This window comes from Python bivittatus, unplaced genomic scaffold (assembly GCF_059951505.1).
Source record: "Python bivittatus isolate LINGU-HERP-01145 unplaced genomic scaffold, Pbiv_v1 ctg000070_np1212, whole genome shotgun sequence".
Classification (NCBI taxonomy): domain Eukaryota; kingdom Metazoa; phylum Chordata; class Lepidosauria; order Squamata; family Pythonidae; genus Python; species Python bivittatus.
Window position 1 is genome coordinate 33,457,858 of NW_028277034.1, and position 16,137 is coordinate 33,473,994.

Sequence of the window (16,137 nt, forward strand, 5' to 3'; positions counted from 1 at the left end):
TTCTCCAAAATAAATTTGAATGCTAGCGGTCCTTTATTCTCTCTAGAAATAAAGACAATTAAAGAAGAAAATGTTTTAAATAAGATCTTAGAATTCCGTGTGGTCCCTGGCAAGCCAGTGGTAACTAGTTCTCAACTTTTGCCTTTTTCAGAGCAACAGTAGCAGAGTTTTCCAATTTTCTATTTCACATCATCTCCTTTGTAAGCCATATAATCATTTTGTCTTGACTTCTTGCCAGCATGCCTGGTTTCTTATACCACAAAATTGAAATGGCAGAAGGTCTCCTTTTGGGTCATTATGCATTCTGAACCTTGGAAGTAACAGAAGTTTTACCCAGCTTTTACTTTGTGATGAAAATGTAAAGCTAAAAAAACATGTAGGCTGACAATGGCACATTAGATTTGCTTTAGCAGTCTTTCTGGGTTCATGCCAAGTACGCAGAAACTAAAACAAACCATAAAGCCCTGTTGCTGCACAGCCTCCATTCAGTGGAATGGAGCATGTATGGATATATCTATTACTCCTGAGGAAGTGGAGAGAATCCTTGGTGACATTAGCTCTGTCACTGACAGCTAGATCTCTCTCTTAGCTGGCTTGTATGAGTGGCCAAGAATGGGAAAGGGAGCTGGAATTGGGTGGACAATGATGAATGCCTTGCTGTAGGAGGCAGAGATGCCAGAGATCCTGAAGTGGACCCAGTACATTGGCTTCTCAAGGACCAACCTTAGATCCAGTGGTGTTGGATAACTCTTGCTCAGTCTCTAATCTCTCAGTTTTGGGGAAGATTATTAAGAAGGTGATAGGGCAACCATTATCAAGGGCTCTGAGGAAAGTAGATTACTGTGACTCCCTTGGAGTCAAGATTCAGTCCTGGACATAGGACATAAATTGTATTGTTTACTCTCATCAATAACTTCTGCCAGGTCTTAGATGGGGAAGTATAACTCTATTAGTCCTGTTGCATTTCTCTGAGGCCTTCAGTACCACCAACCATGAAATCTTTATGAACTGTCTGCAAAGACTGGGAATTTTGCAGTGGTTCCACTCCTTCCTGAGTAGGCTGATCCAGTTAGTATGTGTATGGGAGGAGGAAGAGCTTTCTCCCCATTTTATTTAATATCTACATGAGGTCATTGGGGGAGGTCATCCAGTGGTTTGATGTATGGCATCAACAGTTCACTGATGATACCCAGTTAAACAACTCTACTCCAGATTGAATTGGACATATAGTAGAAATCTTCATATCTGGTAAGGGTTTGGATGCTGAGGAACAGGTTGAAGCTCAACCTGAACAAATTGGCTGCTGATTCAAAAACCAACTGTTCTGGAATAGTTCCAACTTTAGTTCTGGTAGTGTTCTTCTCCCTCCTCAGATTCATAATTTGAGGGGTCTTTTTGGACTAGATCAGTAACTGGAGGCTGTGGTTGCGACTGACTTTGCCCAGTTTTGGCTGGTGTGCTGGTTGTGTCATTCCTGGAGCAGGAGGACCTGATGACAGTTACTCATAACCTTGTTACCTCATGATTGAACTACTGTATTTTGCTGTACCTAGGATTGCACCTGAATACCACCTGGAAACTGCAGATGGTGCAGAATGTGGTGGTTCATATACCCAATATGTCACTAAACTGTGTTAGTTACCAGTTTGTCTTTGGGTGAAATTCAAGGTGCTGATAATAACATATAAGGTCCCATATGGCTTAAGATGTTGATCTCTATGAGATACCTACTTGCTTGAAGTACAATCTGCCCACCCAAATTGTGCCAGTAGAGAGCACTTGTTAAGAATCATCATCTCTGTGAGATGTGGCAGGAGACAACTTGAAGATAAGCATTTTCCATGAGAGCTGCCCTCCTGTGGAACCAGTTACCCTTACAGATAAGAAGGCATCCTCACTATTAATATTCAGTAAGTTGTTAAAAAGATGGTTATTCGAGCAGACATTTGGTGATAAGGATGTGATAATTTGATACCTAGGAGGTATATGGGGCTATAATTTATTATGATTTTACAGAACTAGAATGGGATTAATGTCTCTGACTTACTAGATTGTCCTTGACATTAGTAGATTGTATTGTTATTTATTTAGGCTGACTTGATTGAAACAGCACAGAAGTACCTATGGTAATCAATCAATCAATCAATCAATCAATCAATCTGGTGACCACCTCAAATTCAGTAGATCCACAAAGTGAATCATTCTTTGGGTGAACCAGGCCACTAAGGCTTCTTTGACAAACATGTTTAAACAAAGCATTCTTAGTGCAATGTGTGAAATCAGCTAATGTGCATAAGGCTAAATTTCTCATTAAAAGATTAACGGAACAATTTTTTTCCCACTATTTTATAAATACCATCTAAAGAGCATGCACCCATTCCTGGATCAGGAGGTAGATAGTGACTCATGCTTTCGTCACCTCCCGTGTGGATTACTGCAATGTACTCTATGTGGGCCTGCTCTCGAAGAACTTGAGAAAGCTTCAGTTGGTCCAGAATGCAATAGTATGAATGATTATGGCTTCATGAGTTGCACTGGCTCCCAATAGACTTCTGAGGGCAATTCAAGGTGCTGGTTGCTACCTGTAAAGCCCTTCATGGCATGGAGCCAGGATATTTGAGGGACTGCTTTTTTCCAACTTTTTTCCAATGAGATCTTGCAGAAGGGGAATGCTCCAAGTCCTGTTGATTAACGAGTATCACTTGGCGGGACCCAGGAAGCATGCCTTCTCTGTAGCAGCACTGCCCTTTGGAGCACCATTCTTAGTTAGACTAGGTCCAACCTTGCTTTTCTTCAAAGCCATTAAAACCAGGCTTAACTCTCAGGCATGGGTCAGAAGGTGGTTGAACTCATTAGTTATATGAATGCATTGTTGATTGGTGGCCATTTTTCTTCTGATGTGTTTTTATTTTTGTATTTTGTTTTACATAATGATGTTTTTATTGTTTTAACTGCCTAGAATCGCTTTATGTGAGATGGACAGCCATATACTATAAATCCAATAAATCACCATAATCATCAAGGATGGAGCTAATTTCACCTCCACTGTGAGGAATTCTAGTTGGAGGTGCTATGCAAAGATGATCCTACATGACACCTATCAACAAATTCATATGGCGGAAAGGAGTTTTTCAGATATCCTAGGCCCCGAGCACCTTAATATGGGCCTAAAACTAACGTGCAAATTATACACTTGACACCAGATGGATAAAATGTGGTCTGAAATGTATACACTGGAGAACAATTGGACCAGCCTATTGCATTAAGAACAGTTTTTAAACACTTTTCAAGGGCAGTCCCATGAAGACTACATTGTAAACTAATCCGTAGGCAAATACTGTACTGTATTGTCGAAGGCTTTCACGGCCGGCATACGATGGCTGGTGTGGGTCTTCCGGGCTGTGTGGCCGTGTTCTGGAAGTTTTGTTTCCTACCGTTTCGCCAGCACCTGTGACCGGCATCTTCAGAGTGCAGGAGCACAGACAGGAGCAGTTCTCTCTGTGCCCAGGAGAGAGCTCTGGAGAACTGCTCCTGTCTGTGCTCCTGCACTCTGAAGATGCCGGTCACAGGTGCTGGCGAAACGGTAGGAAACAAAACTTCCAGAACACGGCCACACAGCCCGGAAGACCCACACCAGCCAAATACTGTACTGTTTTTTAAAAGAGGTTATTCGTACATGGTTATGGTGTCTTTGGATTCTAAAGCAATATTAAAGGAAATATGAAAAATATATAACATTCTTGCCTGAATGTTTGCAACTGAACTTTGAAAATTAATAAAAGAAGATTGGCCGATACTAATTTATCTTATACTGCATTCAGGGTTGTGAAACATTGGTAGTGATAATTCCCTTTTTAAAAAGAAGAGCTATCACTAATTAAATGAAGTAAGTCAGCTCTAGGAGACTGTGGAGGGACAAAGTTAAATTGGCTTCAAGCTATTCCACCAGCATATTCTCAAGCTGTTCAACCTCTTCCTGAAATATTTTTTTGTCCTGAGCCTAATTGTGGCATTAGAGTCATCTCACATGTTTTTTTTTTAATGTGCACTAAGAGCAGAAGTAATGTCATACAGCCCTGTGAGGTATTTTTTTTTTTTTAAATGAAATAATTGGTGTTTAACGATTCATTCAGGTGCTGGAAGCAAAAATCCGTTCAATTAAATATAACAAAGTTATTTTAGATGCAGAACAAATGTTTACAGGCCACAAGGGTATGTTTAACTTTCAGACCATCTATTTTCCAATTAATTTTGCATTGTGTACACTGTGTAGAGTCCCTGATATTGCCATCCTATTACTCAAAAGAGCTCCATCTCAGGTATTCAGAGACTTAGCAGCAGCTGCTCTTGCTCCATTAGACTTACAAAGTGACAGAATAATGAATTAGTCTTCTACCTATGCTTGAATATATTTGCCTAAATTGGTGACAGGAATTCATTTTTTAAGATGGATAACAGAAAACGCTGCGCTCAGTGCCTGACATTAAAAAAGGGCTGTTTGCAACTGCATTGCCCCACTCCCAACTCTAAGGTATTAGGGTAACCTCACAGCTACTAAATATACCTACTGATAAATATACATAGATAATCCCTTTCACAAACTTATTTGATACAGCTAATTCTTACAAGGACATACAAGTATTTTTAAGGAGGGAACAACAATTACCTTTATAAAACACTGAAAACCCTTTACTTTTTTGCTGAAAACAGATAAAAATGAATGAAAAATGAAAAATAAATTTCAGGATTTATTGATTAAAAAGGTTTGTTTATGGGAAGAAGGGAACCACAGTATGTAATTTGGGAGGATGGAAATGGTAATTACTATGTTTGTAACTGCTGCAAAAAAGATAGAAAGTGGCTTCTTTAGATATCTTTCTTTTTCTCTCTTTCTTTTGTTATCTTTCCCTTTTTCCTTTCATATTTCTTTCTTTTTCTACTTTTTCTTTCATGTATCCGTAGTTTTTTAATCTTATGTAAAATTTCTTTTAATAAAAATTATATTAAAAAAGACATACAAGTATTTTTAAAGGCTCTTTTCAGTCCAGATCCCCAAAACAGCAGAACTGCTTTCCCTTGTGCAAATCCCTAGTAGCAGCATCCTATATGATACGAGGGTTGTAGGTAGATGCAGACACAGGTAGGTGCAAACTGAAATCTTTATCTAAGAGCCAAAGAACAGGACTGGACTGACAATTTTCTCCTACAATAAATTGATGGTGCCCTTTTCATGGTTGACCAAAGGACAGAGTCAGAAAAGGCTAGAATGCCTAATTATCATATACACATTTATGTGGTGGTAATGCCCTGTTAAGTAGCCTTCCCATAGAATCCAGTAATTTGGAACAATGACAGTGGTATTCATCATCATCTGAGGCAATGATGATAATAATAATGCTCTATCACATGCAATTTGTTTATTATTCATTTAGCAAATTTCATTATGACTCATAACACCTTACAACACAGCACCTTACAACAGTTAAAACATCCATGATACACATACAATATGTACAATAAAGCATCCACAGTAACAATAAACATAAAAATGTCCATGGTTAAAGCTAAAACCACCTCAGTAACAGTGACAACACCTTAACCTGTGATTCTAAATTAATACTTCACAATGGAACAGTACACAACCTGACATTAATAACATATCAACAAAATGATATTCAAATCCCAAAGGTCCTTTGAAATAATTCCCTCTTTACTGCATTCTAAAAGGACATTGAATTGGGGGGCAAACCTAATAACTGCAGGGAGGCTGTTCCACAATGTTGATACTACAATAGAAAAGCACCATCTTTTTGCCTCAGCCCCTTATCTCACAGAATTTTCCTGTGATGTATCCACTGGATGCATTCATTCTGACTGAAGAAGATGCTCCTCAAGGTTCCTTGATGCCAAATTATATAGGGCTTTATAGGCCAAAACTAGAACTTTGAATTGTAGTCACAAGCTTATCAGCAATCCATATATTGGACTGAGCACAGGTGTGATATGCTTCTGGCAGTTTTCCCATTATATGCCCGTTGTGGCTTCCATGTGGTTTTCAGAGGCAGCCCAGGTCTGCATCCTGACTGAAAAAGGACCATGGAAATCTATTCCCTAGGGTGCTTTTTGATTCCCCGCTCCTGACTATCTCAACAAACTTTCCTCAAAAGGAGAGATTGGATACCACATTGTAGTTATCAAAATTGGTCTGACTGAGAAATGACCTCTTAAGAAGGGGGTTAACATGGCCTGTTCAAGGAATCAGAAACACTCTTCCTGTAATGAAGCACTGACCACTTCTTGGGTCCAGTCTGTTATGTTCCCATTTGCCCCCCACCCAAGAAGCTAGGTGGGACATGGATCCCACCTGCAGTGATAGAATCTCTATTAATGCTGCAGTATGTTGCCCTGTCTATCAAATCTGTCATGCAGATTCAGGTGTAAGACACATCTAAATGTTTTTATCAGCAAAATGTTGTGCAATCTGGTCACATAATGGCCAGGTGGGAGATTTATTTGCTAATCTCTCCCCTTGAAAGAATTCAAAGCCTAAACAAGGCTGATGGCTGACACCTGTCAATGCAGTAAAAAAAAAAAAAAAAGTAATTGGACGTGCCTTGCCATCATGGTCTAGGCCTGAACATTTGACATACAGGAACAGAGTAAGAAACCACACTGACTGTTGTAGCTACGGTATGAGCTGCAGGCAGTGATGTGCTGGTCGTTTTTTTTAACAACCAGCTCTCCATAAATAAATAAATAAATACATTCCAGTGCCTCCAGGCCTCTCCAACACTGCTGGCTCCATTGCCACTGTCATGCTGGGCTACTAGCTGCCAAACAGCTGATTGGATGCTAGCCATTGTGGCTCAGCTCTGCTCTCAACTGGCTTGCAAAATTCCAGAAAATTTAACAATCGACTCTTGTGAGCTGGTATGAGCTGGTCCCAGTACACCACTGTACAGAAAGGAAGAATAGGTCTCCAGACTTAGGGGAGCTGCCTGAATATATGCTGTACACTCAACATAGGGGATAGGCTTAGGAAAAAGAAAAGGTGCAGAGGAATTCAAGCTTCTTTTCAAAAAAGCAGATGAATTGGCAGTAGATGCTTGGAAAGCAGAGGCAAACACTGGCTAGGAGCTCAAAATGGAGCTTACTGAAAAACAGATATGGCTAGGATTGGGAGACGGAGGCCTAGAAAAACAAATTGGTGTTATGGAAAATTCCCAGAAGCTTAGTGAAGCTTCCAAAGGCTTTTGGAAGTGTGCAGGTATATTAAAAATGTATGGAAAATCTCCAGTTTACCAAGCTTGTAACCAATTCTGAGAAATCCATTAAAGTCAAAAACAAGGGAAAGAGAGCCACATGTATGCAAGAGCAATGTAAAATCCACCTAAGGAAGACAGTAGGAATAGGAGAAGCCTAATGTATCAGACTGATTTAAGCTGGTACACATGCCCAGTCTCCTGACCTACTCTTGGCAAGGCTTGCAGGAACATCACTGATCATTCAAGCCTGGTTGTATGCCTATGTCTAAATTCCTGTTGCAATTACAGAGGCTAGTTAAAAGCACACTAGTATAAATTGGGGTTGGGTTGATGATGATGATGATGATGATGATGATGATTTTGTACTTGATAATCTTACTGTTTGAATGACAATGTGAATCTAACCAAAGTACACACCAAGTGGGTGTATTTGTTGTTACTGAGTTCCAAATAAACCCGTCTAAAAAATTCACTCATGGATCTAATACACAAACTTCAGAAAAGCATTGCACTCTTTAGAGGTTCCAATTGTAGTAATTTATAAATCAAAATTTAATGGAACAGATGCCCAGTAAAAGTCTGAAAAGATTTCCTGCATGTTATCCCAAGATACCTTGCTATAGACTTCACACCCAAGCTTGGCAGTAAATCATTAATCTCCAGGCACTTAAGCTGTAATTCAACTTTTCTGTTTGACTTGGCAGAAAACTCACAGAGACAAAAATCTTTATGAAACAAAAATGGAGCATCATCCAAAAGAGCTGATTGTCCACTGCAGTGTAAATATGTCAGGGAAGTTTATATTTTTCCAAGGCTTCTTCCTACCTTCTCAAATTAACCAATACTTAACGTGTCCCTTAGGGGCCCTGGGTGGTTGTGATTTGTTTACATAAAAGCCATCACTAGCCTGGAATTCATTGGTTACAGCTTTGCCAGGCTCAGCCCTTATGAATGAGCTGTGAACTAGCTTCCTGAAGTAAGCAGGGATGCATTAAAAAAATTTTTCCTATCTGGTACCCTCCAGATATTTTAAATCCTGCTGGTCTGTAAATTGAGATGCTGAAGTCCAGCTAATCTGGAGACACCAGACTGATACAGGCTGCAATAAAGGTTTTTCATGGGCATAGTTTGGTTTGAAACTGGTTATCTGACTGTTGATTCGACCACTGGTATTCAGACATTCTGATGCGTTCTACTAGCATTTGTATGCAGTACAGAAAGGCATCCCAAATCCTTTCATTACAGTAGTTTTTCCAACTGTTATAAGACCACAGGTAAAATCCAGGCATGATAAATGATGACATCTTTTTTCAGTTCCTACATACAAAATACACAGCAAAAGATTCCAAAGGCAATAGATCTGTGGTGTCTTGAGTTAGGATATCCTGATGAATTACTATTGAGATTAAGGCATGTAAACTGTTTTGCAGGACCAAATTATTGTTCAGAATTTGCCATAGCTGGGGGAATGGTCTAGCAACAATTATATTTGACTGCTTGCTATTTTGAGTAGAGGCCAGTGGAACCAGCCATGTCCAGAAAGCAGAAAGAAAGTAAAAACAGTATGGGTACATGGATGCATAAATACCCACCCATACATTCATTGGGATCTAACAGGAAAAAAAATGTTATCAACATCAGCAGCAATTGTGAATATGTTATTATTAACTTTATTTCAAATTTCCATCCCAGTTTTCTTGAGAATTAAAATTAAGGCACTGACAGAACTAAGTATGTCATTATATATTTATATAATGTTATATATTATATATTTATCACAAAATCCAAATTCTTAATATCCAGCATTCAACAATAGCCTATAAAAATCAGGTTTAACAAAATGAAACACTAACTGTCTGGATCTTGCATTTTATTTTTCAGATAATTTAATGTTTGTAATTAAGTTGAAACACTTGCTTTACTGAAATGATCTTCACACTGTGAAATCATAACTGTTTTGCATCATTCTTTTAAAAATATATTCCTTTGCTTATGGGTTCAGAGGGAGATATTTACTATGGACTATTTGTGCAGCAAACTTTTGGAATCAGCAAGCTGAAGATTCCAGTTCTCCACTGGATGCAAATTCCCTAAACTAGGCATTGTCCATTGGCTGTTCACCTCCTTGGAGACTTGTTCTTTAATGTCATTAGAAAACTATACACAGAAACCTTCTAATATTGCTGGAGCAACAAAATACACAATGACCCATGTAATTTATGTCATTTCTAATAAATGTAGTGAAATTATTATAGCAACCATTCTCCTGTGCTGAAGATTCACACTTTTAAATTCCTTACATTCTAGAAATGGAATGGCCCAAGGAAGAAAGCAATAAAAACGGAGGACAAATGTTTAAAGCTGCAGAATTCTAGCTATAGATCCTCAAGGAAGACTTGTCAGAAGTCAGCCAGAGTGCTGCCAAAATTACTTGAAAAGAAATGCCACAATAGTAGTCAGCACGTCTTGAAGTAATAAGATATGAAATAAATTGTCAACTGAGGTGACCAACTTTACTGTCATGTCCAAAATAGGTAGTGTTAATTACTCAGACTCCCAAGTTTAAGAATGCGTATATATCAAATGATGTGTATGTTGGGATAAATGATAGAAAAAACAGAATGCACTCTGAAGAAAAGATGTTAGGAACCATCCGACTTCCTTTCCAAACAAGAATACCTAGTGATACAAGGGGTTCAGGACAAATGATACTAGGAAAACAACAACAAATAATAAAGCATTACTATAGACCAGGGTTCCTCAACCTCAGCAACTTTAAGATGGGTGGACTTCAACTCCCAGAATTCCCCAGCCAGCCAAGTTGCTGAGGTTGAGGAACTCTGCTATAGACAATGACTAGAGAAATAGAAGATTCAACAGCAAAGCCTGCAGTTAACAAATCCATAGATGAAGGCCGAAGACTTTAAAGAACAGCAACTCCCCGGCTCTAAAGAAACTAATTTTGAAAATTTCCCCCAAAGATGGAAGAAACCTACATTTGTTTTTTAACACGGTCCCTCTTTAAGAAGCATCAGTTATGGGAAAGCTATTCTTTCTTCCACTTAACGTGGCCCCTGGCATTGATTACTTCTCAGGGATGATCTACCCAACAAGCTTCAAAATGCCCTGCTGTGAATCTGGTCCTCTGCAGCAACTTTCATAGAGGTAGCTAGTTTTAAAAGTGGATGCGTTATGAGCTCCCAATGCCCTTTATACAGTCTGATGGAATTTAAACAGCCTGCATGCTTTATGAACACAATGGTCTTTGCTGCCAGAATAATTTTATAGCTGCTATCAGCCAGCAATATGGGGAGCATAAACCAATTCCACATAAATGTGCACATATTAGGAGTTTGCTAGATGAACTATTTTAGCACAAAAACTCTTCTATTTCCGGTAAATAGAGTTAGCAAAGACTGGCTTTCTCAGTAGGTCTTAGATTCCTTAGCCTGAATAATGTGGAAGATTATAATACTTGAGAAAAACTGAAATGTTCAAATGTTCACAAATGGTAATGTGTATTTTATACTTTTTGGATATACTGAAAAAAGCAAGAAACTTGACATATCTTTTGATGATATTATTGTATCTTGAATGCCACTTTTGTCCTAATGGTACAGATATTAAGTTCATTATCAATTTCCATACAATACTGTGCGCCCAAAATTAGGCTTCATTTTTCCCCCTAGAAATACCTCTAACACATTTACTCTTAAAATATAGAAGGTGAGTAACAACATAATTGTTTTATGTAGTACAAACATTAAAAAAATGATTTTGTTCAGTTCTTTTCAGATCATAATTTGGATACATTCAGACTGGAAAATACTACCTACAAAAGTTACTAATACTTCCAAATGTTTGACTTGTTCCTACAAACTTACATATTAATCATTTGTAAAATGTGGGAAATCTGGTAGTGATGGGGGTTGAAAAAGGGAACCACATTACTCCCTGCCTGCTTGCCTGAATTGGATTCTCACTTGCATTAAGCCTTCTTTAAAGTAGAGCATAGTCAGTGACCATGGAGTAGGATTGTGCAATTAGCCACATTCTTGACACCAGAATGCTTCCTGGCCATGGCCTCAGAATCCATGCAGTTGTTAGAATGCTGAAAACTGGAAACACCTAAAGGTTTTAGTTTAACCTGAATTCCTGATTATGTAGACTTTTAATTGTAGTGAAACCTGTAGAAATATAGTTTTAGACATGAAAAGGATATTTTATTACAGTCCAGTAATACTATATAAACACTGAACGCACAGCCAAAGAGACATGCTAATGTTGACTTGAATGCATGAACAATTATTCCAGGTTGTTTACTTAACACAAATAGCACTAAAATAATTTTGATGTTATATTAACTTGTAGCCTGTTGTTTTAATAAAAAGAAACCAATGGAACAATGTTTACTAGTTTGCCAGTTTCAAATTACAAGAACATTTCTAATAAATTCATTAGTATCCATATTTCAACATGTTCAACAAGTTTAACATAGTTTAACTCAAGTTTTGGAAACAAATGCTACTGTTAGGATAGTGTTAAAATACAGAAAAAAAAATTATCTCTACCAAAGGAGTTAAATAATGAAATTTCCATTAAGCCACATTTGGAGGAAAATCTGTCCAATCTTTGCTGCTTTCTCTTAGCCCAGTTCACCTCATAGGGTTGTTGCTGTGAAGAAAATGGGAGGATCAATGCTATGTGTTCTCCCTTAAGGTCTTGAATGAAAGTAGGGTATAAAACAAACAAACAAACGAATAAGCAAACCTAGTTCAGGCCATTTGACCTTCCCTTGCAAATGGAGCCTAAGATCTGCTCCATACAATTTCAAAACCCTGCAGAACAGTGTGAGAAATAGGATGAAGTGTTGCCAAGTAGAATGGTTTTTCCTTCATCCTGCTAAATGTGTTGTGCAAACAGACACTATTTGTAAAAAAACTTGCTTACATATTGATTTAAACCAGTTTGAGTATCTGTCACACACACTCATTCTACTCTAAGCCTTATAACTCCAGATAAAGTAGGAAAGAAATTCAGAGTATGAGTGACAAAACAGCAACTCTTTATTTTGTAGTTTATTTATTTGATACTCATTATTCTATGCCATTAAAATAATTCATTTATAATCTGGAGTTTGTAGAAAAGTGATGGTAGATTTTCCTGAGACCATTTAATGTCATTTCAATCATGTCTATTGTTTCAAAAGCAAGTCCTGACATCATTAGCTAACAAAAATAAGGATAATTATCAAATAAACTCAAGGAATTATGGAAATTAGTTCAAGATTATTGTATAACATTTTGTATAACATTTACAAATATTAGTGAATACATCATCAATATGACTTAAGAAAAAGAGTAAAACAATGTCATTAGTCAATATTTTTAAGGATATGGTCAGCAATTATCTTTGTTCAAATAATTTAAAGTACTTACTGGATTGAGAACTACTGTGAAAAATAATTCCCCGCCCTGTATACTTTTGTTTAGTTCTTTTGGACCACCAGGATACTCCTTGTAGAAAATTGTATGAGTAAAAAGACCACAGGTTTGTCGAGGAAGAACCTGTAGAAAATTATATACAATAGTAAAGGAAGGGACTGTGCATTGTCTAGACTAGGATAAGCAACTTTTATTTTAGTTTAGAAATAGTCAATTCTCCTTTTATAAGAGTTAATATTTTACAGATTTAACTAGTATTTTAATTGTCTTTCATGAATATGAAATCACACAAAATGAACTACACATTTTTCCAATAAGTTTATGAATGATTATATAGAACAAATAAAACTAATACAAAAAACCTAATACAAAATTACTATATATATATATATATATATATATATATATATATATATGAAAGTGCAGAGAAAAGGGGGGAAAAAAAACTCCCCACCCCCAAAAAAGAAAAGAAGAAACTTCCCTCCTCATCCACAGTTAATATACAATATTAACAACTTATCACTGTCTCTTAAAATACTACCAAATACATCTTCATTCCATACTTCACCCCATTTTCTATAGACCCCTCTCTAAATATTCAGCTCTCCTTATTAATCAACAAAAGGTGTAAAGATTAACAGACATAACTAACAAGAAAAGCATTTAGTCCCCCTTTCCATTTAAACATAATCTCCCTAATAAAATAAACTGCACATTTGTCAGGAAGAGTGACCACTTATATACCATTAAAAAAGAGGGAAGGAAAAAAAAACACCATCCAAAAATATGGTATAGATATACATATATGCATGTATATTAGTATATACATGCAGCTACCAATTTAAAAATAATTGTTAGACTTTTAAATAGAAATAACACAAATTCCAGAATATTATGTTTAGGTGGCATGTCTGCCTATACTCTCCAATTACTAACCCTTTATGGGCAGCTTCAAAGCCCTTGTTGCTTTCTCTTTTTTCTGCCCCATTATCATCATATTGGACTTGGAAGAAATAGCCTTTCAAATAAATGATCACTTCAAAAAGATGTCTATCTACTTGCCAGTGAAACAGCCCTTCAAATATAGGATCCTTCCAAACAGCATGCTATTATCTGTCTGTTTTATTAAAGAACTGTCCAGTATAAAGTACATGAGGCCACTACATTATTCCAGAACAGCATGCCAATATGTACAGTGGAAATACAGCATTTTTTACAGAGTACCTAGATGAAGAGGTGTGATAGATTTTTCTGTATACCCAGTAATTTATTTTTTAAAACAATTTTTTAGAATTGTTTAGAAGTGTTTTAGTTGCACATAAAAAGTAAATGTGTAGAGAAACAAGCCTTGTTGATGGAAAATCAGCACAGATTCCCCCCCAACAGAAATACTGACTCATCAGCTTTCTAGAGATCTTCGATAGTGTCACCTGGCATACCCTTTCAACATTGTGTGCCTGGATTTTCAAAAGACTTTGACAAAGTTCCTCATCAAAGGCTGCTAAATATACTTATAGACCTTCCTGAAAATATTTGTGCTGTCAGAAGGTTGCTATTTGGTAAATGGGAATGGGTCTTCTACTGTGTGATTCCCAAGCCATGGGACTCTCTAAGGAATACAGTTGGGCCCCACTCTCACATTATTTAGGAAAATGGTAAAAACGTATCTTTTTCATGAACCTTTTAAAAAACTTTAATTAAGCTGATTTTATTATTACATTTTCTATTATTTTTAATTTGTTGTTAGCTACCCTAGTAGAAACAGAAAAGTGGCATATACGTACATGTAAGGACAAACAAACAAATAAAAGGGAAGATTACCAAAGATTTTTGGATAACTAACTGGGTAGGAAGAAACAACCAACAAAGAGTAGGAATAAATCAGCAATTTTCTCAATTGAAGAAAATATTGATCCCCCAAGGTTCTGGACTGGGACTGATGTTTTTAAAATTAATTTAGGATTAAACAGGGAGCAGGCCAAATTTGTAGATAATGTTAAACTGTTCAGGATAGTAAATACCTTTGGATTGTGCGTCAGTTGCACCCATTCCCAGACTGAGAGGCTCTGCTCACAGTCACTCATGCTCTTGTGACCTCCCATCTGGATTACTGCAACACACTCTGCATGGGGCTACCCTTGAAGAGCATTCGGAAGCTTCAACTGGTGTAGAATGCAGCTACATGGGTAGTAAATGGTGTTGGATATTCAACACATGTAACACCACTGCTTCGTGAGCTGCATTGGTTGCCACTGTGTTTCTGGGTGCAATTCAAGATATCTCTGAGATATCCAGAGATACTGGACAACACCAGCAGCCACTATACTAGGCTATACCGGGAAGCCATTGAGATTCACAAACACCAGCACAGTTTCAATAAAAAAGAGGAGAGTCTAAAAATCAACAAAACCTGGCTACCAATCCTGAAAAATACAGCCTGCAAAAGGTCAACGAACTCAGCTCAACCACCAGGACATGTGAACAGTTCACACAATGAACTTGCTAATCACCCCCAGCAGCAACAATTCAATAGAAGAAAAAACCCTGCCTAATCCCCAGGAAGATACACACAGATTCTGACACCAAAACAAGCAGCCACTCAGTAACCCAATTCCCCCCATTTCCCCCCCCCCTCAGATCTCTATAAATACCCACAAAAGGGTCACATCACCCTGGGCACAGAGAGAACTGCTCCTGTCTATGCTCCTGCACTCTGAAGATGCCGGTCACAGGTGCTGGCGAAACGTTAGGAAACAAAACTTCCAGAACACGGCCACACAGCCCGGAAGACCCACACCTTACCTGAGATAGTTTTGAAAGACATCTATGAAATAAAACAGGATTGTTTTTTGCAGGACCACAGAAATTAACCAGTACCACATGAAAATCATCTTTAAAAAAGAATAATAAATTGTCCCTTAGTATCCAAATATTCTTGGACCATAACCATACTGATACATTTATTAAATAAAATAATAATTCCAGCATCTTTAGTACTATTACCATGAAAATAGGATAAACCCATCCAACCAATTTCAGACAGAAGAGATTTTGCATGTAAAATATGAATGTCATGTAGAAATATAGCATCAACATTATATCTATCTATTACTTTAAATAACTTTCTACGCTTGACAATATTTTGCATACTTTTTAATATTCCAACTCAATATCTTAAACATTGATATATAATAAAACTAAAACATATATATAAACACACCTACACACCCACACACACCAAGGTCATCAAACATATTCCTAGCAGCACTGAGATCCTTAGAAAGGTCTTTGATCTTATGGCACCAGCCCATCAACAAACAGGCAGTTTTAAGACAATTGTTCCCACCTCTAATCCTTAAAGTTAACACCAACATCTTCATCTGAGTACAGAATCAATGGTTAGTTAAAAGAGATGGCTGAGAATCCAG

The 16,137-nt window shown here is 37.3% G+C and overlaps 1 protein-coding gene across 2 annotated transcripts in view; it reads right to left on the minus strand.

Annotated features, from left to right (window-relative positions):
* The window catches only part of LOC103058896 (bifunctional heparan sulfate N-deacetylase/N-sulfotransferase 3), a 65,366-nt gene that overhangs the window by 11,842 nt on the left and 37,387 nt on the right, over positions 1-16,137 (minus strand). For both annotated transcript variants that reach the window (XM_088133265.1, XM_088133266.1), the window contains exon 5: positions 12,704-12,832. In XM_088133265.1, coding sequence (XP_087989391.1) covers positions 12,704-12,832 — 129 coding nt within the window. The remainder of the gene's footprint in view (positions 1-12,703; positions 12,833-16,137) is intronic.